Here is a 27996-nt window from a genome sequence, read left to right as displayed (position 1 = left end):
CGCCTCTTATCTTCCTGTTCAGGAGTGCTGTTTTGTAAACTCTTAGCAGGAAATATGCAGACAAAACAATCAAAGGCAGGGCTTATCAGGTGGTGGTAAATAAAAGATAAAGACTTGTTTAATGTTACTCTTTACCTTTTTGTATTTTCTGGCACTCAGGACTGAAGCCTGATGTGCACACCTGAAAGGCAGTGTTTTGAGGATTATGTTGTCGGGTTCCCAAATGCAGAAGGACTTCCCCAAGTCACCCAAGTCTGCAGACATGGCCAAACCTAAAACATTTCTTTGCCCCATCATCCTTGAATTTTCTGGCAAAATGACTTAGAAGTGCCCTTCCTATTTTCCATTCATGGAGCCTTCAGAGAAAGGGTTACTTCCAACACCCTCTCATCAATGGGGCCAAGTGGATTGGAAGCATTCATCTATCTAGTCTCAGGTAGGCATGAGAAGGGCCACCTGACAGTGCTGGGCAGCTGGCTGAAACCTCCTGGAATTCATGCTGTTGAGACATCACAGAAAATGACTATGAACACTCATTGACTTTGTGGTCAATGGACTCTGAAGTATGGTCCGGCAGAAGGTCTATACTGGCATACACACATATGACTGCACATATTGGGATGTGTTCTGGCCAATGTCTAAAGGGTAGCACAGCACATTCAGTTCAAAGTCTTATGGTTTGTTTATTAAACTCTTGTAGTAAATAATATAATTTAGTGAGGAGATCGGAGTTCTCGTCTCCTCTTGGATGTAGTATTTGGCAAGTAACCTAATATTTCTGTAAAAGGTGTTTCATCATCTGCATGATAAGAAGTCGGGAATACACAGAGCCCACATCCTAAAGATTTTCAGAGATTGCATGCAGATTCCGGGGCCTTAGCCTCTGAGTCTTCCAGAAAGGCCCACCTCTCCCAGTTGAGCTCACAGGAGGGAGAACTGCATCTCCCAGGACCCAATTCATAACAGTTGTTAAATCAGTGTCTGTTGAACAAAGTGAAACTCTTACCTCTTCTCCTTCATCAGCAACTTCCATTTCTTCTTATGATGGCATGAGAGCTATGTGCCCTGGTATCGCCTTCATCTTCTTCTCCCTTCTATTTCTCTACTTCCTCTCCTCCAGAAATCTAGGGTCACCTCTGTCTTCTCACTTTCTTCAAACAATTCATCAAAAGTCCTGCCAACTTTACCTGCTAAAGTTTCTCAAAAAGTTTCCCTTGGGAATTTCCCGATCCCTTCTCCCAAGGCTTTATTAATCCCCCATCCCTTCTCCCAAGGCCTTTTAATAATAATAACAATAATAATAATAGCAACAGCTTGAGATATAATTCATATATGATAAAAATCACCCTTTTAAAGTACACAGTTCTAAGGTTTTAGTATATTCACAAGTTGTGCAACAATAACCACTATCTAATCTGAACAGCTTTTCATGTGCTTATTGGTCATTTGTATTATTTCCTTTGAAGAAAGGTTTATTCAAATCCTTTACCCATTTAATTATTGATTTTTATATATTCTGGATACTAGCCCATTATCAGATATATGATTTGCAAATGTTCTCTCTTATTCTGTGGGTTGTCTTTTCAATTTCATGATGGTATCTTTTCATGAATGAAAGTTTAAAATTTTGATGAAGCCAAATTTTTCTGTGTTTTCTTTTGTTAGTAATGCTTTGGGTGTCATATCTAAGAAACCATGCTTAATCCAAGGTCATGAAGCTTTATTCCTATGTTTTCTTCTAAGACTTTTATAGTTTTAGGTCTTATATTTAGATCAGCGGTCCGTTTTGAATTATCTTATGTATGGTGTGAAGTACAGGTCCAACTTAATTCATTTGTTCATAGATATCGAGCTTTTCCTAGCACTATTTGTTGAAAAGACTATTCTTTCCCCTGTTGAATTGTCTTGGCATCCTTGTTAATAATCAATTGACCATAAATTGGTCATAAGTTATTTCTGACTTCTCAATTCTATCCCATTGATCAATACCTATTCCAAACCTTTTGAGGCTCTTTTGTCCACCCTCTTGACTTAACTTCCTAAATGGGCTTCATGCCTGTTCTGTTCTCCAAAGAGCCACAGAGTACAGTTTACCTAAAATTCCCATCTAATCATGTTGCTTCCTTGATTAAAATCCTTAATTGAAATGACCATCCAGACCTCACTGGGTGAGCGTCAACCCCTCTGCCTGATATGGGGAGTCTCCCTGTCTGGATCCTGCCCACCTTTCCAGTCTCTTCTTTCTCATCTTCCCACCTCTTAGCTCACATTCCAGAAAAGAAGGAATCTTTTAGATTAGAGCTCCCTAACATAGCACAACATATGCCCTATTAAGGCAAGAGCCTCTAAAAGCAGGCTGCTTACTTGGTGTATTAGTCAGGAATCTTTTAATAACAAGTGACTGAAACTGAAGTGAATTGAAGCAAAATTTAAAAGGGGATGATATATTGGCTTACATAACTAGGAAGTTCAAAGATATGTCTGGATACAGGACATCAAGCAATTTTACCAAGCCACTGTCTTCTTTTCAGCAGCTTTGCTTTCCCTGTTTTGAGTTTCTTGTCAGCTAGGCAGTTCTTCCTCACATGTTGGCAAAGATGGTCCCTGGAAGCTCCTGTAGGAAGCATCCTAAAGGCTTAGCAACATCAGCAACAAGCAAGTTCCTGAGAGTTCCTATACAAGGAACTCTCTGGTTGTCCCAGCTTGGGTCATGTGCCGGTGCTTATACCAGTAACTGTGCCCAGGGGGATGATTGGCAGGGTCTTTGGTCAAGTGCCAGGGCATGGAGTCAGCCCCATGTGAACCATGGTCTGAGGGGCTCTGTTAAAGGAAGGAGAGGAAGAGAGTGGATAGGCTAAGACCATAGGCATTCATTACCCCTTATCTGACGAATACATACCCTGGAATCAACTGTAACAGTGCCAAAAGGTCTACCCCAACCCAGGTAGCTAGAGGAGATCTTTAATTTAGAATTTTCTAAGAAGAATAAAAGTTCTGTTGACAATAACAATGTTAACTCTGGAATGAGAACTATATACAGTTTACTAAGTTAACCTAAGTGTAGTTGGCTTTTTGTTTTTTGGGATCTTTGTCTTTTGAACCACCGCTCTACTATACAGCAGGTTTCTGAAAACAGTTTCCAGCTCTACTTCACCAAGGGATTAGAAAAAACTTATAATCTATTCTGGCCCAATTTGAATTCATCTTCTTGCATTTTTGACACTTTTCTCTTTATCAGTATGGGTCATGATAGCCTTGTCCTATCTAGGACTGTGTTGGATGTCACTTTTCTTTGTCAGGCCTCTATTTGGCCTCTATTTGTACTCTAAGAATAGTCTTCAGTAATTACTTTGCTCAAGAAGGATGCTTCTTCCCTTTTATACTGCAGAATTCTTGCCATGATTTAATACTCCCTTAGCAAAGCCTTCTTTCTATTTCAATTTATACTCTAAGAGAGAAGACCCATAAAACTCCTCACTGAGGACATCTCCAGAGTTGACCAACTGACTTTCTTGGATTCTAGAGCAATCCTTTGAGATCCACATACTTTTGCCAGCGGATTGTCTGGAGCAACTCTAGACATCCAGACATTTTTGGAGTCGACCTTTGTTTTCAAGTCTTTCATATTTGGACTTTGACCGTTGACTTCTTACTTATTTTTGTATCTCTGGCATCTTGTACGGTATGGTGTCTGGCCCATGGTGTATGTTTAGTATTTCTCAAATGAGGGAATCTATCAATTAGGAATGCATTTGACTGTGAATAACAAACAATAAATATTTTTAGTGGCTTAACCCAGAGTTTCTCAGTCTCAGCACTGCTGACATTTTGGACCAGGTACTTCTTTCTTGTGGAAAGCTATCCCTGTGCCTTGTAGGACGTACAGCAGCATCCCTGGCTTCTACCTTTTAAGATGCGAATAGCAACACCCCCCCCACCCGAAATTGTGACAATAAATATTGTCTCCAGATATTGGCAAATGTCCCCTGGGGAGCAAAATTGCCCAAACTGAGAACCATTGCCAAATAGATTTGTTGGTTTGTTTGTTTCTCACAAAAAGAAATTGAGAGGTAAGCTATTTTTAATGTTATATTAGCTGTTCAATGATGTTATCAGGGGCCTGCGTATCTTCTGACCTCCTTTCATTTCTTTTTACCATCTTTAGTGTGTATGGGTTAGCTTATAGTCTCATGGTTACAAGGTCGCTGCTACCTCTCCAGGCATTATGTCTGCATTCAAGGCAGGAAGAAAGGGAAGGGGCAGGATGAATAGCTAAGTCAGCCACATTTGCCCAGCTTTTATTAGGAAAGAAAAGATTTTCCCAGAAACCATTTCACATAACCTCTCACTGGCCTGGACTGAGTCACATGACCATTCCTAGCTACAAAGAGGGGCTTAGAAAGTGGGGAACAGGTCTGGGGCTGGGTGCATTGTGACCCAAAGAAAAACTGGTGTTCAGTTAGCTAGGAAGAAGTGGGAATGGTAATGGGAGAGGCACTAATTATGCTTGTCACAGAAAAGAAATCTAATGTTTATTAATTGAATGAAGGAGTGACTGAACGACTAAGGGGCTGAATGAACTTGAATAAATACTTTCAGTTCCTCACAACCCACTCACTTCTTACTCCTTGCCAACAGCTTCTTCCTCAGGATTATGGTTTAAGAATTAAAAAGTGCAGAAGTGCCTGAGTGGAAGCAGGCAAGGTGTTGAGGACCCTTTAATCCCATTGCCATGGAAAGATGTGTTTGCAGTTTTAAGCATGGAACAAATTCTTTTAGCTCTTGCAAAGTGAACTGAATGTCATCAGTTATCACTGGGAAAACTTTATCTATAAGGACGGGGTCCCTGATATTCTCTTACAGAGCCCCAGGGTTACTACTGGCTCACAGAACAGGAGGTGAGAGAAAAATCAGCATCACAGAAGAATCCAGACATCTCAAGAAAGACTGAAATCCAAATTTCAATTTTCAAAAAATAAAGCTGCTACTTTCTTCTCTGGGTAGTGAGCAGTGAGTAAGGAAACACAAATCCTCCAGCAGCTAGGATGGTGATGCCATGCCTTATCTCTCCCAGGACATCCCTGGGTTTTTTTTCTTTTCACCTATAACCACACAGGTGAGAGCCTGACATAAAATAGATCTTAATGTGCTATTTAGATAAGTTACTATATCTGCAGCTAAGTGAACAGAGTCCTCAGTTCCCTGCAAATTGATTTACGTGGTTGCGAGAGACATGTAAGAGATAATACTTAGGGAGGATAATGGACAGCTTCAGCATTGTGAGTAAAATATATTGCATGCTTATGTGAACAGTCTCTGCATTTAGCTTCTAGGGGCAGCAATTGAGTGGTGGCATTCTCTGGGAGGAATCTCTAACAACTGCTGTTCTTGTATACTGTCATTCCTACCCTTTTGTTGTTGTTGTTTTGAGAGAGTGAGCTGCTCACCGCTCCCCAACTGTGTGTGCGTTGATGCCTTTTGTGTAGGTGAGACCTTGGATGACTTCTTTTCTCCCTTAACTCTTATATTACCATTGTTATAACTTTGGTTAGTGCAATAAACAAAAAGCATTCTAAAACTACCTTTTAAGATATCATTGAAAAACTCTAAGAGATGGCCTGGTCCAACTTTCCCATTTCACAGATGAGAAGACTGAGGCCAGAGGGATGATGTAGCTTTGCCAAGGTCCCATCTCTAAGGAGGTGACAGTATCAGTAACTCTCCAGGTTACTATGGACTGAAGAGAATTTCTGTGACCACCTCTCTCCATTCTTAGGGTGCAGTATGGATTCAACTTGGCCTGGCCTGACCTGAAGATCCCTCCCAACTTGCCTATAGATGATTCACAATCCCAAAACTTATTCTTTTAAGACCCTCCCTTTCTCACAGAGCCCACACTGCTGACAGCTGTTTCTTATCTATTCAAGTATCAGAAAAATCATTTTTGTAGCTGATAGCTCTGCAGATTGAGACTGAAATCTATAGTGGTGATTTGAAAAGTGGATACAAGAGGTAATATCAATCACACTACTCTCCAAAGATACTGAGTAGCAGCAGTAATAAGCCCAGACTGTCTTTCCCAATTTCCTTAATGTCTGCTCTGTGGGCAGCCTCATGAGCTAATTCAGCTATAGGGAGGAATCCATGTAGTAAAGAAACACAGGGAACAGTGGCCATGCTATGGAAACAGTATGTGAAGAAATAATAAAGGAAAACACGAAGAAAGATGCTATGAAGATGTTAGACAGTATCAGTGCAGTTGAGAAGACTGCCACCCTGGACTTTTGAATTGGCTGCCCGGCTTATTCTATGAAAATCAATAGATGAATTAAAACTCTATATCCCTGCTTGGAGATTCCTTAAACAAATTTCAGTGGGACTAGCTTATGTTGGATAATAACAATGAAACAACAGAAAGAAGACAGAATGAAGAAAATAATGGACAAAAAAGAGAAAAGGTGGAAGAGGAGGAGAATGCGAGGAAACCTCCTGGCACAGAGTCGGCAAATGGGCGCCACTTTGCTCTCCAGCCCCAGCTGCAGACCCTGCTCCTCAGTCAAGGCACATTTCCTCCAGAGCCCAGATGGGGCTTTGGAATTCCCTCCAATATGGTGCTCTAAGAAACCACTGCCCAGTCCATCAGCTGACCCACAGTTGACCTCTTAGTCATTCCTGTTCTAGCATGTTCTATTCACTTTACAGTACATATCTGCCCAACCCTGAAAACCATGGTTTAGGGATGACTCAGAGGAAAAATCGCTAGCTGCTTTTTCATAGACGTTTGGGTTGGGGAAGAGAAAAATAAATTTTTGTCAAAGAAAGGAAGAGAAGAAAGGAGAGAGGAGCATTTATTGACCATCTGCTTAAGGCAGGCTTCTTGTTAGTGCTTTACATATACATCTCACTTACTACTGGTACTAGCCCCCCAAATAGATAAAATTATTCCACTTTTGCAAATGAGGAAACTGGTTAAAGTCACACAGGTAGTCTGTGGTAGAGTCAGGATATGAAATGAGAGTCAATCTGATTTCATAGCCCATCCTCAAAATACATAAATGACACAGTTGAACACATCCAAATATTCATTGCAAAATCAATCTGTAGAATTCAGGCAGAAAAAAATACATTCATAATTTTACTAGTTGTGAAATAGAATGATCAGTTTAAAGCTTAACTTTCTCTTACAAATTAATTTGTGAATAAACTCAGCCTCAATCTCTAATTCTGTTTTTCTTCTTTAGAAAGTCTCCCATTTAGAGCATATGAGGAGGCAGCAACAGCATCAGAAACATTTATTAAGCGCCTATTGTGTGCGCCAAGTGCTGTAGTGAGCACTACGGAATTAGAATTTACAGTCTCAGGACTTCCACAATCTAATAGCATAGATCAACGTGACTTTTTATCCCAAGGTCCAAATTTGAAGAGTCTTCTTAAGGATATAACGGATATAATGACTTTTTTTTTTTTTTTTGGTAGCAGATGGTGGCCAGCTGTTCTGTCTTTTTTAAAGGCCAAACATGAAGGGAAAAAAAAATTAAAATAAAAGGCCCTATGGTAAATATGAGAAAGAACTTAGTAAACTAAATCTGGATTTTTATACACACTGAAGGGAAATGGGCAATTGGTGGTAATTATCAAATTATCCAAGCCAAAATAGCTCAGTTCCCTCCATTATCTACGTAAGAGAAAATTATTTACATGGAGTTAATTGTTCAGGTAATTGTCCTGTATTTCGGGTGTCTGAGGAGACAATCTGGGTGGTCACTGATACAGATATAGGGTCCCTCAAGGGATATTTTAAAATAGGGAAAGGATTGCTACTCTTCACCATATGATTGGGGATATTTCTACTTCGGTGCAGGAGATATTAATCAAACTAGTATACAGGATTTGGGCCCATCGTAATTTAACCATAACAATTTTTACTTAATGTTTGAAATTAATTTTCAAATTGCAAAAATAATGTATGAATACCATTTCCTCTAAAATTTTAAAATATTATATGTTAGGCTAAAGTCTTTCTTTCTGCTTCCCTAATTCCATTTCCCAGCATCCCCATCATGGCCCCTCTCTAGAGTATCCACTATTATTTTTTGGGTAGTTTTATCCTTTCAGAATACAGACACACACACACAGGGAGAGAGAGAGAGAGAGAGATTGAGAAAGGGAAAAACCCCTAAATTTTCAGCTTGAATCACACATTTTATACCGTTTGGCAACCTGCTTTCCTATTTAACAATATGTATTAGAGATAAATCCATGTTGTTCCATAGCTGTAACAGATTCCTTTTAACTCCCTCATTGAAACCTGTGATATTTATTTAGCCATCCCTCTCCTGGTGGATATTTACATTGTGTCCAATTGTTTGCCAGCAAGGCTCAATAAACAATCCTAAATATTAAACATGTGTGAGAATTTCTTGAGGGTAGATTTTGAACAGTTGCCCTTTCCAAGGGAAAGTGATGTGCTCCAGAAAGTCATTGGGACCTAACAAAGAAAAAGGATGACAGAGAGACATGGGAGCCAGTTTCTTTCCTGAGATAGACTGGATCACTGTAGACAAGTCACTTCACTTCTGTGGGATTCTGTTTGTCTGAGACAGTGGTTTTTCAACTATCTCACACATGAGACTATCCTGGAGGGCTAATCTGTTCAAACACAGATTGCTGAGCCCTACCCTCAGAGTCTCTGATTCAGTAGGGAGGTATCTGTGCAAGTTTCCAGGTGATGCTGCTGTAGGAGACTTCCAACTTACCCAAATGTAATAATAATCACCCAAGATTTGTGATAGTAACAGTACTGGGTTAATGATAAACATCAGTTTTAAAATCACAGAAGTAATTATTTAGGCCAAGGGACATGTCAACATGGCATCTTTGTTGGAAGGAATCTTAAAGTGTCATCCAATTCAACTACCTAGCTAAAACTAGAATTTCTTTGGCAACATGCTTGACCTTGTCAGTCTGATTCCTACTGAATAGCTCTTAGTCTAAGAATTTACTCTCTGGCTCCTGAGGCAGCTCATTCCATGTTTCAGATGTTTGATCACAGCCAAGTCCTTACTAACCTTGACCAAAACCAACCTTCAGAAACTCCTATACATTCATCCCAGTTCTACCCTCTGGGCTTCAGACAACAAATCAGCTCCCTTCTCCACTTGATGGCAGTCAGCTATTATGTTCCCCTCAGTCAGTGGTTCTCAGACTCTACAGTGCATCAAAATCACCGTAGGAGCTTGTTAAAATATAGATTCTTGAGCCCTGACCACAGAGATTCTGATTCTGTATCTGGAGTGTGACCCAGGAATCCACATCTTTTATGAAATCTCCAGGTGGATCTGATGCAGGTGGTCTGCACATGACAGTTTAAGAGACTAACTATGTTCAGGACACACTACCCCAAAGTATGACACCTTGGCATATTGAGTATTTCAGACTGAAGGAATTTGAGAAATGACGTGTGTAGGAAGGACTTGCTGACCTTCCATGAAGCAGGCCATAAAACTGTCCTGTGTGAGATTTTTCTCTCACCACAGTTAGTCAGAGTTTGGATTTTTCTCACTCTTTCCCGGATCTATAGTTCTTCCTTGTTACTTTGTAGCAGTTTGAGAGTCTTAAGCATCACCTTCCCCTGGAACCCAAAGGAACTTCAAGCTGTGACTAGACTTCCAATGGACTCATCAGAGTTTAACCCAACCTGAACCCTGGAGTCTCCTCAGATGTCCATCGAAGAAAATTCCCAGGAAGTTCCAGCTGCCTCTCAACCTGTCTCTGAAGTGTTAATAAAGAACCTTCGTAACTTGACTCTCAACCCTAGTACCAAATCCCCTTCCCTTCTACCAGAATATCCACCTCAACAGGGTGGCCAGAGACTTGGTGAAGGCATACCCTATAGGAGGAGAGGAGTGAGGACATTGTTAACTGCTTGGGAAGAAAGGATAGAAAGGATGATTCAAGTTATTAAATACCACTGCGGCAACCAATTTCCTCTGACTCAAAGAGAACCTTGGCAGAAGGAAGTTGAGACTTAGTCAAACATGGAAAGATTTAGATGTAGCTGTCATTATTGCCTGTATCATAGAGCTCCTTCTGAGGATACTATCACGGAGAATAATTATGACACAGAGTCGATTAAGCCATAAACTTTATTCTTGTACTGTTTTTTTCTTGCTAATAATTTTAGGATCATTATGAAGCAGCTTGGGAAAGCTACTCTACTCTAGGAGAGACTGTGTACCAATATTTTGATGACCTGTAAGTTCTGTGATGTGTTTTTTTCTTGCATCTCTTTTCTATCTTGATACAGGTAACTTATAAGGAATCTATGTATTGATAGTTTGCATTTGAATAACTTGAGTTCCTGGAATAATTTGAATATACTTGAGTTCCACTTCTTAATTTGACACAAAGAGGCACTAATAGGTCTCAAGTATTGCCTGTTTTAGCAGCCTGAAGTCAGTAAGATGAAACCCAATATCAAGAATTTGAAACAAATTAACTTGTGTGGAAGGAATGTAAAGAAAACATTGGGTAGTTTGGCTAGAGCATAATTAGAGCAAGGTGTATTAACTAAATTCTCTGGTTTTCAAAAATTTGAATTGTAATAAAAATTTTTGATGTGCTATTTCAATTTTCAGTAGTAAATAAATGTATGTATGGAGGATCTTATTAAAATTTGAGACATATTTGAGTACCTGTAAAAAAAAAAAAACTGTCTTGTGAATGGTGCCCTCCGTACACCTAGAGGAAAGGAGCATCCTTATCTCTGAAGACAAAGGGACACAGAGAGGACAAACAGGCCTTGTTCAGTTTCCCCCAGTTTACTATACTTAGCTCAAACTCCTTGTTTATCACACATTTCCACAGCTCTCTACCCTTCATCACAGCTAGTACAAAAACACTCAAGTTTAATCATTTCTTTGGGTCTTCATTTCCTTATGAAGGCTCCTGTGTCACATAAAACTTATATTGAATAAATTTATGTGCTTTTCTTCTGTAAATCTGTCTGTGAAAGTCTAATTCTCAGACCCAGACAGGGAAGGACCCTAAGAGAGTCAAAGAAAACTTTCCCGTCCCGTACAAGACCCTGTTAAGTATTTTTGTCTCTTAAGTTCAATGCCCCCAATGTCTTCACCAGTTCTCAGATAATGTGGCTTGAGTTCCCTCACCATCCCAGCTGCTAAAGGCTGCCTGCCAAAATACACCCCCAAATATACTCATTAACCCCCTCTACCCTGATTTGTTATTCTTCATAGCACTTGTCCCTACTCAACGTGATGTCCTTTATGTACTTGTTTAACGTTTGTCTCCCCCACTAGAATGTAAGCTTTATGAGGGTGGGGAAATTGTCTGCCTTGCTCACTCATGTCATTCCAGCACTTCCATCAGTATCTGGCACATTAATAGGTCCTAAATGAAGTTTTATTTAATAAACAAATGAGTAGAGTGGGGATGAAAAGTCAATTTAATTTAGAAAGTGATGAATGGGAACAGCATGGTTATATCAGAGTCCTAAAACTGTACAGAAGGAATGATCCATCCTAAAGGAAGTTATTTGCTTAAGGTTGTTTTTTATTAAAAAAAAAAAAAAAGGAAAATAAAAATGTATAATTAACCTTTTTAAAAAGTCTCACTATTGACTTAGGTCTGTGCACATCTCCATTTAGAGGTTATGGATGTTTTGCATGTGTTTGAGTGCAAAATTCAAACTGGAGGGATGAATCAAAGCAGAGCTCATTCATTATAGGTTGGGATTTCAAAAACATCTTTAAAGGAGGCAGATCCTTCCCAAACAACATAAAAATGCAGGAGGAGAATAACTAAGATAAGAGGCACAAATTTAAAATGTCAGGCATTACAAAAATGTAAGCAATCTCCAATGCTAATGCAATTTTTACCTAAAATAGATACCTCTTAGTTCTCTCTCTCTTCTTTTCCTTTCCCCTTCCAGGAGTATGGGTAATCATTAGGAAAAAATAGAGGAATTAATTTCATTGTACTGTATAGTGTCCATTGTCGGAGGACTTTGCTGAAAACAAAAGGGAAGTTCAGCCATATCTAATTAAGGAAATGCAAATTAAAACCACAATTAAATACCATTTTACACCGATTTTGGCAGTAATCGGTGTGTCTGACAATTCCTAGGGTTGCCATGGATAGAGGGCAGCAGGACTCTCATACTCCACTGGTGAGGCTATAAATTGGTGTGATCACTTTGGAAAACAGCTTGACTTTTTTGGTAAACTCTGACATGAACATATTACACTAACCAATATTTCCACTTCAAAGGTTATAAGTAGAAGAGTGGCAGTATTTCTGAGCACACTAGACTTTTAGACTGCTTGGTAGCACCGGGTCTACCTAAGTGTGAGGACTTCCTGCTTCCACCTGCCCATGTGTTTGTGCTCCTTTGGGTCAAACCTCCATAGCCTGAATTTTTCAATTTCTTTCTTTCTCTTGTTTAAAGATAATTTTCAGAAGAAGGTAAAATCATGACTTACATACAGATGTAAAGATGCATGTGTTTAAAGAATTTATTTTATTCACATGATATGAGGGAACCAAGCAGATGTAATAATTGGTTCAAAGGAAAAGTCAAACTAGCAGAGGCTTATATGAAGTAAAGGAATGTTGAGATGAATTGTGAATAGAGACAAAACTGATTTTTCCACAGTGGAGAGGAAGTCAATTAAAATCATCACCAGAATGGACAGAATTTATGTATCTATCAGTTACCTGCAATTTAGAAAGAGTTGCAAAATAGCTCAAAGAAGATGAATGGGGCTAGAATCTGATAACCTGGAGGGTACGCTAAAGACAATGTCTGTTGTTTTCCATTGAAACACCAACACCTTACTGATACACTAGTGCAAGTAGAGTATTGTTTGGATCTCTCACACATGTGTCAAGGAGGGCCTGACAGCTGACGTTCAGATGTAGAAAATCAACACTTCTCCTAAGTCAAAAGCCCAATATTCCAGATCACTGTAGACACTCCAGTTAGCTGGAAATTGCTGGAGGATCAAAGGTACCTGTTCGAGAGTCAAAGATACTACCCAGTATATACAATACATCAGGTGTATACACTAAGAGCTAAGAGTAGACGTAGGTTTGATGAGTGTAAAGAGGCCTGAATTTGGTATTAGAAGACCTGGGGAAGTCTCAGCTCTTCTTACTAAGTTTGTGACCTTGAGCCAGTTGCTCTGGCTTTCTGGCTTTCTCTCAGGCTTTCTCCTCTAAACGAAGTAAGAATTTTTATTGATGACTCTAAATTCCCTTCAGGATCCAAATGTTTATTAGATGAGCCAGCTAATCCCCTGCACAGATGGCCCTGCAACAATGCCCAGGCACAGAGAGTTTTGACACAGGACAGGGAAGATCTGTTTGTGAAAACATGAGGAGGAACAGCTGGATTTGGATGTCCTGGACCCCCAGTGTACAGTACACAAACCCAACATCTGTGGGAAACTTGCGAAGTTCAGTGACAAAGGGAGAAGTGAGAGAGAGGAAAGGAAGATATTAAAAAACAACCTTCTACCAACTCATGGTTTTGCACAAGACTTGCCTCTACCATTAGTGACATTGTAAGAAGTTTATCACCAGGGTTGGCTCTGTCTTTACTCTGAGCTTAAATAACAGCAAAGGGGAACTGGAACTGTATTAGGGTTCTCCAGAGAAATGGACCAATAGGATGTGTGTGTGTGTGTGTGTGTGTGTGTGTGTATGTGTGTGTGTGTGTGTGTGTATTTATATATACAGATATAGGTATAGATGTAGATCTCTCTCTCTCTTTCGCTCTCTCTCGGTCTCAGAGAAATTGATTTATTTTAAGGAATTGGCTCATGTGATTGTGGAGGCTGTCAAGTCAGAAATCTGCAGGGCAGGCTGTGAGACTGAAAATTCCAGCAGGAGTTGATGTTGTAGTCTTGTGTCCAAAGGCAGTGTGGTGATAAAATTCCTTTCTTTTCAGGGACCGTAGACTTTTCTCTTAAGGCTTTCAACTGCTTGGTTGAGGCTCACTGCATTATGGAGGGTAACCTGCTTTACTCAAATATTAACGATATTAATTCTTCTGAGCCAGAAACGTAGTATCTCTCTCCATCTATTTAGGTCTTCTTTCATTTTTCTTAACCAATGTTTTATAATTTTCAGCGCACAGGTCTTGCATATTTATTGTCAGATTTATCTCTATGTATTTCACATTTTTAAATGTTATAAATGATATTGTTTTTTCAATTTCAATTTTCAATTGTTTGTTGCTAATATATAGAAATACAATAATTTTTGTGTATTGATCTTCAACCTACAATATTACTAAATTCACTTATTAGTTCTGGTAGGGGTATTTTTTGTTTTGTAGATTTCATTGGCTTTTCTACGTAGACAATTGTGTCGTCTTCAAATTAAGACAATTCTACTTATTCCATTCTTATATAGATGCTTTTTATTTCTTTCTCTTGTTTGCACTGGCTAGAACCTCTTCAATGTTGAATAGAAGTGGTGATAGTACGCCTACATGACTTGTTCCTATCCTTAGGGGGATAGCATTCAGTCTTCCACCATTGAATATAGTGTTAGCTGTAGGTTCGTCATAGATAGTTTATTTTTTCAGGTTGAGGAAATCCCCTTTTAGTATGAGCCTATTGAAAATTTTTGTTTTTTAAAAAATAGTGTTGGATATTGGATTTTGTCAAATCCTTTTCCTCATTTATTAAGATACTATGCTTTTTCTCTTCTAGCTTGTTAACATGGCATAAAGTTGTTTGTAATATTCCCTTATACTTTTAATATCCATAGAATCTATAGAATATCACTTATCTCATACCTTTGTTTTCTTTTCTTCCCTTCCATTCCCTTCCCTTCCCTTCCCTTCCCTTTCCTTTCCTTTCCTTTCCTTTTCTTTCCTTTTCCTGATCTGTATGGCTAGAGGCTTATCAATTTTATTAACCTTCTCAAAGAACAGCTTTTAATTTCATTCATTGTCTCTTTTCTATTTCAATGATTTTTCACTATGATCTTTATTATTTCCTTTCTTCTGCTTACTTTGGGTTTAATTTGCTCTTTTTTTCCTAATTTATGGTGGAGGTTGAGATCATGTATTTGAGACCATTCTTTTTTTCTATTATAGGTGTTTCATGGTATACATTTCTAAGTACTACTTTAGTTAGCAATCTCCCACAAATTTTGACAGGTTGTGTTTTCATTTTCATTCGATCAAATTTAATTTCTCTTTTGATTTCTTCTTTGTTATATGGGTTATTTAGAAGTCTGTTCATAAATATTTGGTAATTTTCCAGATACCTTCTTGTTAATTTCTAATCTAATTCCACTCTGGTCAGAGAACATACCTTGCGTGACTTGAATATTTTTAATTTATTAAGTCATGTTTTATGGCCCAGAATATGGCCTATTGTGGTAAATGTTTTGTATGTATTCTATTATTGTTGGCTGGAATTTTCTATAAATGTCCATTAGGTTAAGTTGGTTGTTCATACCTTCTATATCCTTGATGATTTTTTTTTTTTTGCCTACTTGTTCTATCAATTATTGGAAGAGGGTATTGAATTCTCTGACTATAATTGTGTATTTGTTTATTTCTCTTGGCAGTATTAACACTTTTAGGTTCATGTATTTTCAAGCTTTGTTTTTAAGTGCAAAAATGCTTCAAATTTTTAGGTTCTTCTGATGAATTGACCTCTTTATCACTATGAAATAAACTTCTTTATCCCTGGTAATATATTTTTGCTCTGAAATCTACTTTGTTTGATATTAATATAGCCAGTCCAGTTTTAATGTGACTGGTGTTAGCATGGTATATCTTCTTCTTTTACTTTTAACTTATTTTATCTTTATATTGTGCATTTTTTTGGTAAGACTTGATGATCTAGAGAGATTCTTTGTGGTGGTTTAAAGATATGTCCACAAATCACTTGATACTCCTCCCTTTAAGAGGTAGAACTTAAATTCTCTCTCATTATATGCAGTCTGGACTTAGTGACTTGCTTCTAATGAATAGAAGAATATGGAAGAAGTGATGATGTATCACTTCTAAGCCTCGGTCATAAATGGCATTGCAAATTCCTTCTTGCTCTCTCTCTGGGATCCCTTGTTCTGGTGGAAGTCATGTTCTATGTTATGAAGATACTCAAACAGTCCTCTGGAGAGGCCCATGTGCCAAGGAACTGAGAGGCATCCTGACAATAGCCAGTAAGGAACTAAGGCTTTCTACCCTTAGCCTTGTGGCTGCACCATCTTGAAAATAGATCCTCCAGCCTTAGTCAAGCCTTTAGATGACTGCACCCTTGGCCGACATCTTGACTGTAATCTCATGAAAGACCCTGAGCCAGAATTGCCAGATAAGCTGCTCCTAAATTCCTGACCCTCACAAACTATGAGATGATAAATGTCTACTTTTTAGGCCATTAAATTTGTTATGTAGCAGTAGAAAACTAGTATATCCTAGGATCGTACAGATCCTTCCAGTTTATGATTCTAGTGTTTAAATGAAGAAGGATGTGTCTCTAGTTGCCCGTTGCTTTTACTAGCACTTTACAAACCGTTTTGCCTGTTGTATTTTAAAACTCTTCCTTGAAAAGTCTGCATTCCATACAACAAGACATTTTAGGCAGAAAATTAAATAACATTTTGAATAGAGATATTTTTCAACTGGATATTTACTATTTTAATAGCTTATGTGATTTAATAAGATGAGGCCTTACCCAGTCAATGAATGATTACGAAATGAACACACTACCCACATCTACCACCAGATCAAGAACAGAAATGTGTTTTATTAATAAACAATAATGTGGGAATTCCCTGGCAGTCCAGTGGTTAGGACTCCACGCTTTCACTGCAGTGGGCCTGGGTTCAATCCCTGGTTGGGGAACTAAGATCCCACAAGCCACACAGCATGGCCAAAAAAATAATAGTAATCATAATAATTTTTAAAAAATAATTTTAAAAAAATGATGAGGCCTTGGGAAATTTAACACTTGCCATAGAGTTCTGAAGGAGAGAAGAGCTCTTAGGTCCTTGGAGGGCCAACAGGAGCTATGTGGACCGCTTGGCATTGTATGCAATGTGTTGTGTCAAGAGCATCTTCCTAAGAAAGAATGTGTATAGCTTTTACCAGATTTTCATAGAGTCTTGCCCCCCACACCAAAAAAAAGAGTTAAGAACCACTTATTTGGTTCCCATTGCCACCTATGAGAATTCAAGTACAGAGAGGTAAGTGACTTACCTATGGTTAGAAACAGAGACTTTCTCATTCTTAACTCAGGGCTCAAACTCCCTCCCATCTGAGAGATGAATTCTACCCACCAGAGACAGTTCAGAGCGGAACTGGTCTTTACAATGCTCTCAAGTGCCCAGACCCTCAAGACAAATCTTTACATGTATTATTTTGCTGTTGCATATCTCCTGTTTGTTTAACTCATCAAGCTGCTTCAAGAAGTGGGTGGAATGGATCGTCTCCAAAAGATGTCGCCTTGCTGGCAGATCTTTTATCTTGGTGCCGTTCAATTTTGCCCTTATATTGAAGCACACAGAAGCTCAGCCAAATTCCTCCCCCCGCCACAACACCCACCACTATGGTATCTGCTAGAATACAGAATTACTCTGTGGAGGAAACACAGTGTATTTCTCTGACCTGATTCCTGTAAGCATATCACTTACATGTTTCCTCAATATTTTTTGAAACCTTCACATCTTTGCAATAACTGTTATCCATCTCTTTCTGAACTAAGCCAGATATGAATGTTATCATCATAATAAATTAAAAGATTTGGGTTGAAGAGTCAAAAATCAAAGTTAATTTCTAGTATTTATGTTAGTTCAAGATACATTCTGCTTATTTAGAAATTAGAAATTGCTAAGAAGCATCCATGGTTGCTCAAAAAACAAGTATAAATCCTTGAATGGAGAGCTAGAACATATCTTGCAATCTTCTTATATCTTGTGCAGTGCTGGTGATTCATTAGATTCTCTCTAAATACTTCATCACCAATAGTGTTGAGCAGTCATCCTGAGCAAACCTGGCTGATTAAAGCCAAGGGAGCCCATGTTCTAAATGGCCAGGCCTAAAGGAAAGAGAGTAGGAAGTCCTGGTATTACCACTGACTTTTACATCTTAAGCTATCTATACTTCAGCTTTCCCAAGACATTCACCCCTATAGATTTGCCATCTATTCCCACCATCCCCATGCACTCTAGGACACAATCTTTTTGCTTTGGTCAAATCCAAATCCAAGAAGCCATGACTGAAACTACAGTCCTGGAGAAACTAGGCTGAAGAAACTAGGCTGAAGAATTGTGCTGATGCCACGAACTGCCCAGACCTAAGCCTGACCCCTGGCTGTCCCTCCTCCCGCTTAGCTCCAGAAGACAACTGCTGTGAGCAGGTTCCTGGGCTTGGCCAAATGACCTAGCATGGCCCTGGCCACCATTCAGGGGTTCTGAGAGAGCACTGCTCCTCCTCCTCAAAGGTGGAAACAGAGACCCAGAGCCTTGGAATCATTCCCAGCATCTCTGAATGCAAATGTTTTCAGCAAATTTAGCATTCAATCCTAACTTGTAAAACAGTCTTGTAGCACTAAGATAAATTTAAATGGCTCAAGTGTTAATCGGGTGTGTTTATTTTTCCATAAACAGAAAGACGTGGGAATATTTGGCAGGAGGAAAGGACATATTTTATGTTTTGGTGATTTTCTTAAAAAGTAAAAACAACTCTATATTTTAACTGGATATTTTATTCTAAATAGTCTAAAATAATAGAGTCAGTCTATTCTAAAATAACAGATCACCCTTTCTGAGGAATGACAGGAAAATCCTCTGACAAGGAAATTAAGTTTATTTTTAAACTTCCAAGCAGTTGAATTTAATTATAGATGGCAGCAAAGAGCAGAGGAAAGATCCTTAAAAGTTTTTAAAAGGAAAACTAAGGTAAAGTTTTCTAAAGGATAATGTATTCAACATTATATACATATATATGCATAGACATAGACATAGACATATATATGGACATACACACACACACACACACACACACACACACACACACACACATATATATATGTGTATGGAGAAGAAAGAAGAAAGAAAAGGAGAGAAAAACCCTTTTGGTGGTCTTTGAATCTACCCAGAAACTCTTTCATCTGGAAGTATGGAAGTTCATTAAAATGAGTAATTTAGGAAGATAAATGTGGTTTTGGTGATTGTCTCAAGAAAACACACCAACTTTTTACCTTGAGAGAGACATGTAGCTTAACAGACAAAATTAATCGTATTAGGCTATGATCATTTTTGCTATCTACATTTTGCTTCAGATGGGATTTTCAAAGCAGAGTCAAATTTTATACAATGAGATGACAAATTATTTTTATAATAGTAATACTAACATTTAAAATGATGACTTTTACTAGGAGAGCTGTCTAAATTTCAGTTTTTTAAAGGATTAGATACTTTGATTTTGCATGCAAAAAATGCCAAGTATGTATTGAATATGAATTACAAAGCAATATTAAAAGGAAAATATACATAGCAGAAAATATGAAAGTAGGAAAGAGCCAATAAGCATGAATTATATATATTCCACTACCTAGTACACTATTATTGATGCTCAAGAAATATTTGATATTAAAAAACAAGATACGTCAATGGGCCCAGAGTAATTCTACTATACTGAATCAAATGGTGACTAAAAATGCTTTATTTTACTCTTTTATTTTGTAGGTATTATTATTTGGCATTCAGAGCACATCAAACACCTCTTGCTAGCAAAGAGAGCTGTGTCGCTATCTTGGAAAAGTCCAGATTAGATCACTGGCTGCTGGGAAAAACAAAGGTAGTTCTTTCTTTGTTGTTTAGATTGTCACTCGAGTTGCTCTGCTGTGAACCTTTGTCTCTTATCAGTGATTTGAATAGCTCTGTAAATTGTGTAGCTTAGCAGACAAGACCCCAAGCTAACAGTGATTTTTGCCGGTCTTGGGTCAGGAGTCCCAGGACCTCAGGGACCAGAGGAGGAGAGTTTGCCTCCTGTTCTGCATGTCGTGAGAACCATTTAGCATTTCTAGAATGAGATCTTTGAGCTCATTTTTAAATGTCCCTTTTTCAATGCTGCTTATTCCAGCACCGCAGGCAAATACACAAATCATACGAATGACAATGAGTATCTTTTATAGTTTTGTCCGTTTTTAATAGACTCGTGATATTTCCTGCCCACTCTGATTAGCAGTCTCATCATGTCTGGCTTTTCATTCGGGGGAGCATCATGTCCCTGCAGGCTCCCAGGTTTTTATGGTCCGTTCCGAATTGGCCCACAAAGCCAGCCTTCGCCTGAGTGTGGACGGCGACGCTGCTGCCCCTCTGGCAGAAATAATTAGGTCACTGTGGGTCATCCAGGCCCCAGTCCCTCCGAACTTCTGCCGGCCGTGGGTCAGTTTTGTTGGTTAGCACCTCCATCAGAGCTGTGGCGAAGGAGATCAAGCTGAGGAAATGGAACTCATGGCAAAACTGAGGCTGGCCTGGAGAACATTTAGGATCTCCTAAAACCCTGTTAACTTCATCGTCTGTTTATATCAATAGTCCCACATAGGCTCGACCTTAGAAGGGGAATTGTATTTGCTTCCAAGAAGTCAGCAATGTTAGCATAAATCAAGTCACTGTAAACCTTATTTAGATGATGCTTTTAATATTTACGTTAAGAATATGTTGGAGCAGAGTGAATTTCTGTTTGGGAGCCCACACGTAATGCTAAAACTGATGTCTCGTTTCAGGTTTTTCTCAAGTATTACCATGTTGAGCAGTTAAATTTGCTACTGCGGGAAGTCATAGGCAGAGTGGCTGTGCTGCAGGCCTATGTCAAGGGGTGGCTTGGAGCCAGGAGATACAAAAGAGTCAGAGAGAAGAGAGAGAAGGGGGCCGTTGCCATCCAGTCAGGTAAACGGTCCTGAATCTTGGCATTTCATTAAGTACTTGAGGCCACTCTCCTATTGCTCTTCTCGGTGGTTCCTTCTCCTCCCTCCGTTCCTTCCTTCTTCTTTCCTTTCTTCCTGGCTTCAGCAAATATTTATCGAGTATCTACTGCAGGCCAAGCCTTGTGCTAGGTCCTGGGGATATAGCCGTGAGCAAGACCGCCATGGTCCCTAACCTCCAGGTAAGCAAACAAGCCATCCCTACCTGAGGCAAGATAGAGGTGGTAGCAGTGGATGGATGTAAAACCCAAATCACACAGACGTGTGCCTCAGCTCCCAGATGAACCACATCATATACACTTCAGGTCCATTACCAGGTTTTCAGCATCAGAATTGCTACTGCCATGTCCAGGAGGCTTTTCTACCCCAGACAGAGCCTGTAAACCAAGGGAACAAATCACTAGGCTCTGTCATACGCCCAGCCCAGTCAGTGGCTCTTTGCGCACACGTGTGTCATTTGTGGTACAAACAGCATTTGAGCTCCTGTGCTATGTCGAGTGGTTGCGAAAGCCCCAGGTCTTGAACACAGTAGATGACTTCCTTTGTGTTCTCATAACCCAGCATCACTGGGTTATGTCCACTCCGGACTTCATGACCTCACTCAGCAACTGGAGAGCTGTGGTGCTTAGGGCGGGAATGAAAAGGAGAGCCCGTCATGCTCCTGGTGGCGGCTCAGTGCCCTGGTTCTCTGTCTGAAGGACTTAACAGCCCGCCCCCTGCCCCCAGGTCCCCTTTTGCTTTCTCTTCTTTTCTTCATCCATTTCCCTCCCATGCCTTTTCCCTTCGTGTCACATGCGTCCCCTCCCTGAGCACAGTTCTGCACATCGTCCACCCTCACCAGATGTAACTGTGATGCTACTAATCATTATTATTTATTTTTCTCTCCTTCAACTTTCATGTTTATTCCTTCCTCCCAGTAAAAAATATGGAGTGGGTTGGGCTATTGCAGTCCTCTCCCACCCCCTCAAGTCCTGAAGGCAGAGCTTCTTCCCTGGATTCGAATGACAGGGACCCACCTCACCTGGATAGGGGTCCCGAGTGATTCATGAGTGGAGTCCAGAGGGTTCTGGAAACTCGCTGCCTGAACCAAAATAACTCCTTATCAAGAAGCATCTCGGAGGCCAAGCTGAGAGTACAGAGAGGCCCCTCTTCCCCACCATCACTCACGTAGCTCTGCTTATTTTGTTCAGTGAGAAAGTAGGAGGGAGGAGGAGATGGGTAATAGATTGGAGGGAAAACAGCTTATATCAATTCTCTGGCACATTCTTAAATTAATGTCATTCCTAGCACATGGTTTTATATTTTTAGCCTGGAGAGGATATGATGCTCGGAGGAAATTTAAGAAAATAAGCAACAGAAGGAGTGAGTCTGCTGTTCATATTCAAGCAGGTAATTAAAACATCATTTTCATAGTGTCCACTTGGAAATATTCTGTGATTAAGTTCATATGCGTTTCAAAAAGCTGAAATGTTAATAATTCAGGAGCACTGGAATAGGAGTCAAGAGTTGTAGTGAGGGAGGGTTTTAGTGCTTGTTCTGATGCACACCCCCCCCATGTGATAATTGTGAGAATTGGCTGCATGCCATACTTGGCTAAGGAGGCTCCAAGTAGGTACCCTTGTATTCCAGATTTTATGGAATACAAGAGAGGGAAAATGAGGCACAGAGAAGTGAAGTAACTTGTCCATGATCATACAGCTAGTCAGTGGCAGAGCCAGAATTCGTTCACAGGCAGTTTGGGTAGATTCCACTTTGCATACTGCCAACTGAACAAATCCGTTTCCCTCTTGGAGTCACCCGTCCCTCGTCTGTGAACAAGAGCATTGGCTAAAAAGGTCTAAAAGACGTCTTCCAACCTTGGAATTCTCTGATTATATGCTTGACCCGTCTCTTGGTATCACAGAGATAGGAACAGCTCAGGGACTTTCCTGGCTAACTGAGTTTCCCACACCCACACCTGTATGTGGCTAAGGCAGTCCTTTGGGCCCTACAGGGTGAGGGCACTGTGGCTCAGCTTGTGGCTGCCTGAGCACCTCGAGCTCTGGTGCCTGGCTCCCAGGTCATTCTGCTCTTCTGCAAATGGCAGTACCCACGGCGGCTGCGAGGCCCGGCTCCCTCTGTCATTTGGAGTTGTATGTGCCTAATGGAGGCTCTGGAAGAAACAGGCCACAGAGCACACCAGGAGCTCCTAGAGCACAAGAAATCGGAGACAGAATGAGAGAGAAGTGGCCAGTCCAGTGGACTCAGCAGCAGGGAGGGGGACAGGCTTTCAGATACTGCCACGCATGAAGCAAACGTTTAAATAAAACAGCTGCAACCTTTTCGAGGAGGTCCCTGCCCAGAGCCTGGCTCCAGGGACACTCCTCAGAACTCTCTGGCCCGGTAAAGACCTGCCGACTTCATTCAAAACCAAAATATCTGGGAGGAAGGGGTGTCATTTAAATCCAAACGTGTAACTTTTAACACCATCCCCTAGGAATTCTAAGCTCTACAACTTCAAAGCGTCAGGAAGAAGGATGCAATTCTAGTTGCAGCTTAAGAAAGACAACTCAAAGTGCATTTTTTTCTCTACCTCCCCACTGCCCAACACACACACGCACAGTACTCCCCACCCCTGCCCCTGCCATTAAGAGAGGTTGCTGGACTGATCTTGCCATTTGGCCCAAAGCCCAACATACATTTTCAAATATAAACTTTGAGCTTATATATTGTTGAGCCACTGATCATAAATAAAGTATGTGGGATCATAAATCAAATTTTCTCTCTCTGAAAGTCATCTTTAGAGGGCTCCCTGTTTGCACTCTGTTATTGCCAAGTGAACACTGCATAAAAACAGACAAGTGGGCAGCTTCATCACATCAGGACAGTCAGGATTGCATCTCTTCAGTGCAGCACCTATGGGCTAGGTACCATGGGAGGGTACTTTTGTTTCATGGGACCACAGAGAACACATTTCTTTAAGGAGCTTCCTCTTGTTGTTGTTGTTTTTTTCTTTTAGCCTTGCAAGCACCCCCCTTCTTAGCCTGGCAGCCATCGTTCCTGCTTATAAAGTGGCATCGGGAGCTTCCGAGTCCGCAGGGGCTTGGGCGGACATGTAGTCATTGAGGGTGGTACTCACGCCACCTTGCCCTCTTGGCAGGAGAGTGTGGCAGCCAGAGCAAAAGCAGGCAGCGTCATTTTGCCCTTCAGCCAACACCATGGACAGGAACTGAGGTGCTGGTTCGGTGTTAGTGGTAAAGTTACTTAGATAGGGTAACAGCATTTGCAATTTTATGGGCAGTTTACTTTTACTTGAGAATGTTTTCCTTATCTTTAGAGTCAAAGGCAATGTGTTGATCTAAAAAGCAAAGCAACTCATTCCAAAGTCTCTGTTTCGGGGTGTGCTCTTCCCAAAGCATAAGCCTCTCATTCCAAGCTCTTCTTCGTGCCACTGAGACATTTCAAGTAGAACAAGCCCCAAACATAGGGGTGCTCTTACTTTTGAAGCCTGCAGAAGCGGCTTAGGGATGTTATCATAACGCAACCGTTTCTGGATATTTTCTAAGGTTATTCTGTAATTTATTATTTTTTCAACAAATCATTCCATTTGAAATTTAGATTCTGTGCTATGTGTTTGTTTATATTTCAAGTTCTGGCCGATAGTCTTTTTTTTTTTTTTTCTCATCGTGTTGCTAAGCTATGTTATATAGTTTTAAAAGAACAGCCCTTGAAATTTAGGAAGCATTTGGCCTACATGTTGCTACAGAGCAGCACATATTGAAATTTGTTTTCCTTTCATCTCCTTCCCAATAAAAGCAGCCGCGCGGCTTATCCCTTTAGCTTCCTCAGAACTTCCTTTCAGAATTCCCGATCTATTACGGCACATTCACATACCAGAAACAAGATGCCTTTTCATGCTGTCAACCTTTTTCATCTGAAATGTAAATTAATTCTTGCTGGTATGCCTTGACAGAGATCAAAGTCGAGGTATTAACCTTCCCGGGCTTTCTTCAGGAATCCGTCCCCAGGACCGGGCTGCTGTTGTTAGGAGGCCGGTGTCCCTGTCACGGGGCCCTCCTCCAGGCAGTCCTCGGCCTAGGAGCCGCCATCCCAAAGGCCCAGGGTCCTTTTGGAAGTGACCTCATCAGTACTTTAAAGCAGGTGAGGAACGATCCGCCTGGCTAGTCTTGGGAGAGATGAGCCTCCTCATTTGAATTGTGGGCCCTCCGCTCAGATTCCTGGAGCTTGTTTAAGTGGTTCTGACAGCTAGTGATCTGGGTGTGATACAGGGAGGGACAGGGCTCCAGATTGGAAACCTCTCCCTTTGCTCCGTGGGTCTTTTCTTGCCTGTCAGTCTTTGAGGTAGGCCACATTTGCATTTTCAAAATAAACAGATGCCTTTCAAATACATGAGCTGGTGGTCTCGAGATCTCTGTGGGCCCGAAACTGTTCACCAGCCAGGGAGCAAGGTTGGAAGAGAAAACAAACGGGAAAACACGCCCGGCACATGCACACACGTTTCCTGTGTGCAGAACATTATGCAGGCAATAAAGGGCCTTTGTGAGATGTGGGGTCGCAGGGAGAGAGCTCGCTGGGGATCTGGGCAAAAGTATCCTTTATCAGTTTCTTTTTTTGGCAGGGAGGGAAACCACTTTGAATGTCAGCTTGGTGAGAAGCGGCATGCTTTATTGTGTTTCTATTACTGATTAATGCTGATAATAGGCCCTTACCATAGGAAAACACACTCCTTTAAACACCAAAGAATTTTAAAAATGTACTTTTTTAATCAGAAAAATAATTGAGCACCTATTAGTGTTCAGATACATGGGGTATTCTAAGTAAAAACTAATAGTTGTATGTCATCCCATCGCTAATCTATATTTTTTTTGAGTTTCTAGTGTTTATTTTTTTTAATTTTTATTGGAGTACAGTTGATTTACAATGTTGTGTTAGTTTCAGGTGCACAGCAAAGTGAATCGGTTATACATGTACATATATCCACTCTTTTTTAGATTCTTTTCCCATATAGGTCATTCAAGAGTATTGAGTAGAGTTCTCTGTGCTATACAGTAGGTCCTTATTAGTCACCTAACTAATCTATTATTTTTTTAAGTGAATTCTTAAGTTTCAGAAAGTGGATATAACTAGATTTTGTCAACTAAAATTGCATACCTTCCTCAGTAAATACTATCAAAACAAACAACCTGCAGGGAATTGTAAAAAATATCTACAGTGTCTCAGTCTTTTAAGTTTTTGAAAGCACAATTTTCAAAAATTGCCCCTCTAATTCAAAATCTTTTTTTAAGCGAGAGCAAAGTGCTGGGCTCCCCATGTCACAGGGGAAAAGCCTCAAGTAGGTGACACTGGAGCCCTAGAGGCTGGGAAGGAAGTGCAAAGAGTGTATCCAGGAGGAGCTGGCTCTTCCAGCCTCCCTTCCCGTCTCTCCCCGCAGCCACCCCTGGAGCAGGAAGAGCCCATTGGTTTATAGCACTTTTTCATCTAATTGCTTCAGTGCTGTGGAAATTGTCGTTTTCTCTTTCTCTCTGTCCTCTGATCAGCTTCCTACTTACTCCCCTCCTTGGTCCTCCGGGAGATAACAACACTAAAATCTATGGCCATTTCTCCCTCTGATGCCCTTTGCGGGGAGTGCTTTTTTGGAGCGGCAGCCTCAACCTTGCAGAGGCTGAGGGGGCCTCTTCCTTAAGCCTGTGAGCAGGCGTTTTAAACCAGCTGCAGCTGGAACCTCTGGGCAGCGCGTCATGTGACTCCAGCCAATGGGAGTTGCTTTAAATGCAGCTTCCAGAGAGGAAAGCAAGCAGAGAACCCAGACAGGCTCTACCCCTCCTCCAGGTTAGCTTCGTTTAGAAACCCGGCCCTACATCGTGTCGGAACCAAGTTTTTAGTGTTTAAAACTGCCTGAACTTTTTTTTTTTTTTTAATAGCTACTTTATTTATTTATTTATTTGGCTGTGTTGGGTCTTCGGTTCGTGCGAGGGCTTTCTCTAGTTACGGCAAGTGGGGGCCACTCTTCATCGCGGTGCGGGGACCGCTCTTCATCGCGGTGCGCGGGCCTTTCACTATCGCGGCCCCTCCCGTTGCGAGGCACAGGCTCCAGACGCGCAGGCTCAGTAGTTGTGGCTCACGGGCCCAGCTGCTCCGTGGCATGTGGGATCTTCCCAGACCAGGGCTCGAACCCGTGTCCCCTGCATTGGCAGGCGGATTCTCAACCACTGCGCCACCAGGAAAGCCCTGCCTGAACTTTTAAATCTCTCTCAGGGTAAGACCTCCTCCTAGTCTCTTCTAACTTTGAAAGGCTGGTTCCTTTAGCATTATCGGTGGGTTGGTAAGGACTAGGTGGCTGCAATAATTTCCTAGAACGAGATTTCCAGAAATATCCCTAGGTGCGCAGGACAACTATATTTTAAATTAGGAAATTTCTTTCTTTCATTCACTTATTCAACTACTGTTTAAGTACCTGCTTTATGTTGGAGCTACTACCAAGATGAACAATAGGATTTCGTTTGGGGCCTCAAATTTTCCATCTTCAATACAGAGGGCTAAAAAACATTCTCTCCCTCCAATGGATGCTGTTTGTATAATCAGGTCCTCTATATTATGTCAACATTCAATGGAAGGGAGTTCTGTAAAACTGCAAAGAGTCAAAATCATTATAAAATATAGCTGAGGATATACACTGAAAATGGCCCGTGCTTCTTGAAGGTGAAAATAATTAGGTAGATATTTTTCAGTCTGTCGAATCTGTGCATAAGCAGGTTGTTGATCACAAGCCAAACAGTAGAGGAAAGTCAAGCGAATGTACCATCGAGAGAAAAGGTCCACTTTGAACAGACAGAAGGAAAACAAGCTGCCCTTTGTCACTCCTTTATGCAACTCTATTTGTCATTCTACCTCTATTCCAACGTTTCTTTACTCACTCCGTTTCTATCTCTTAGAAAGATTCCTGGTCATTTTGCACAAAAAAATATAACCCCTCAAAATGTGAGAGAAGGCAGATTGCGAACTCTTCTTGGCAGGAGCCAGCTGC

At 40.6% G+C, this 27996-nt stretch overlaps 2 protein-coding genes across 2 annotated transcripts in view; both read left to right on the top strand.

The window, feature by feature from the left end:
- MYO3B (myosin IIIB) overlaps nucleotides 1-27996 on the top strand; it is a 442582-nt gene that overhangs the window by 297051 nt on the left and 117535 nt on the right. The window contains exons 25-27 of the mRNA XM_082395388.1: nucleotides 19732-19843; nucleotides 20775-20937; nucleotides 22281-22361. Of these exons, the coding sequence (XP_082251514.1) occupies nucleotides 19732-19843; nucleotides 20775-20937; nucleotides 22281-22361 (356 nt within the window). The remainder of the gene's footprint in view (nucleotides 1-19731; nucleotides 19844-20774; nucleotides 20938-22280; nucleotides 22362-27996) is intronic.
- Nucleotides 447-12018, top strand: DPPA3 (developmental pluripotency associated 3). The gene is given in 3 exon segments (XM_082395443.1): nucleotides 447-9698; nucleotides 9702-10028; nucleotides 10032-12018. Coding segments are annotated over 3 exon segments (465 nt in total). The 5' UTR covers nucleotides 447-9671; the 3' UTR covers nucleotides 10143-12018.

This window comes from Balaenoptera borealis (genome assembly GCF_965194805.1).
Source record: "Balaenoptera borealis genome assembly, chromosome: 6".
Lineage (NCBI taxonomy): Eukaryota > Metazoa > Chordata > Mammalia > Artiodactyla > Balaenopteridae > Balaenoptera > Balaenoptera borealis.
The sequence above is the reverse complement of the archived record's forward strand: the minus strand, read 5'-3'. Positions and strand labels throughout refer to the sequence as shown.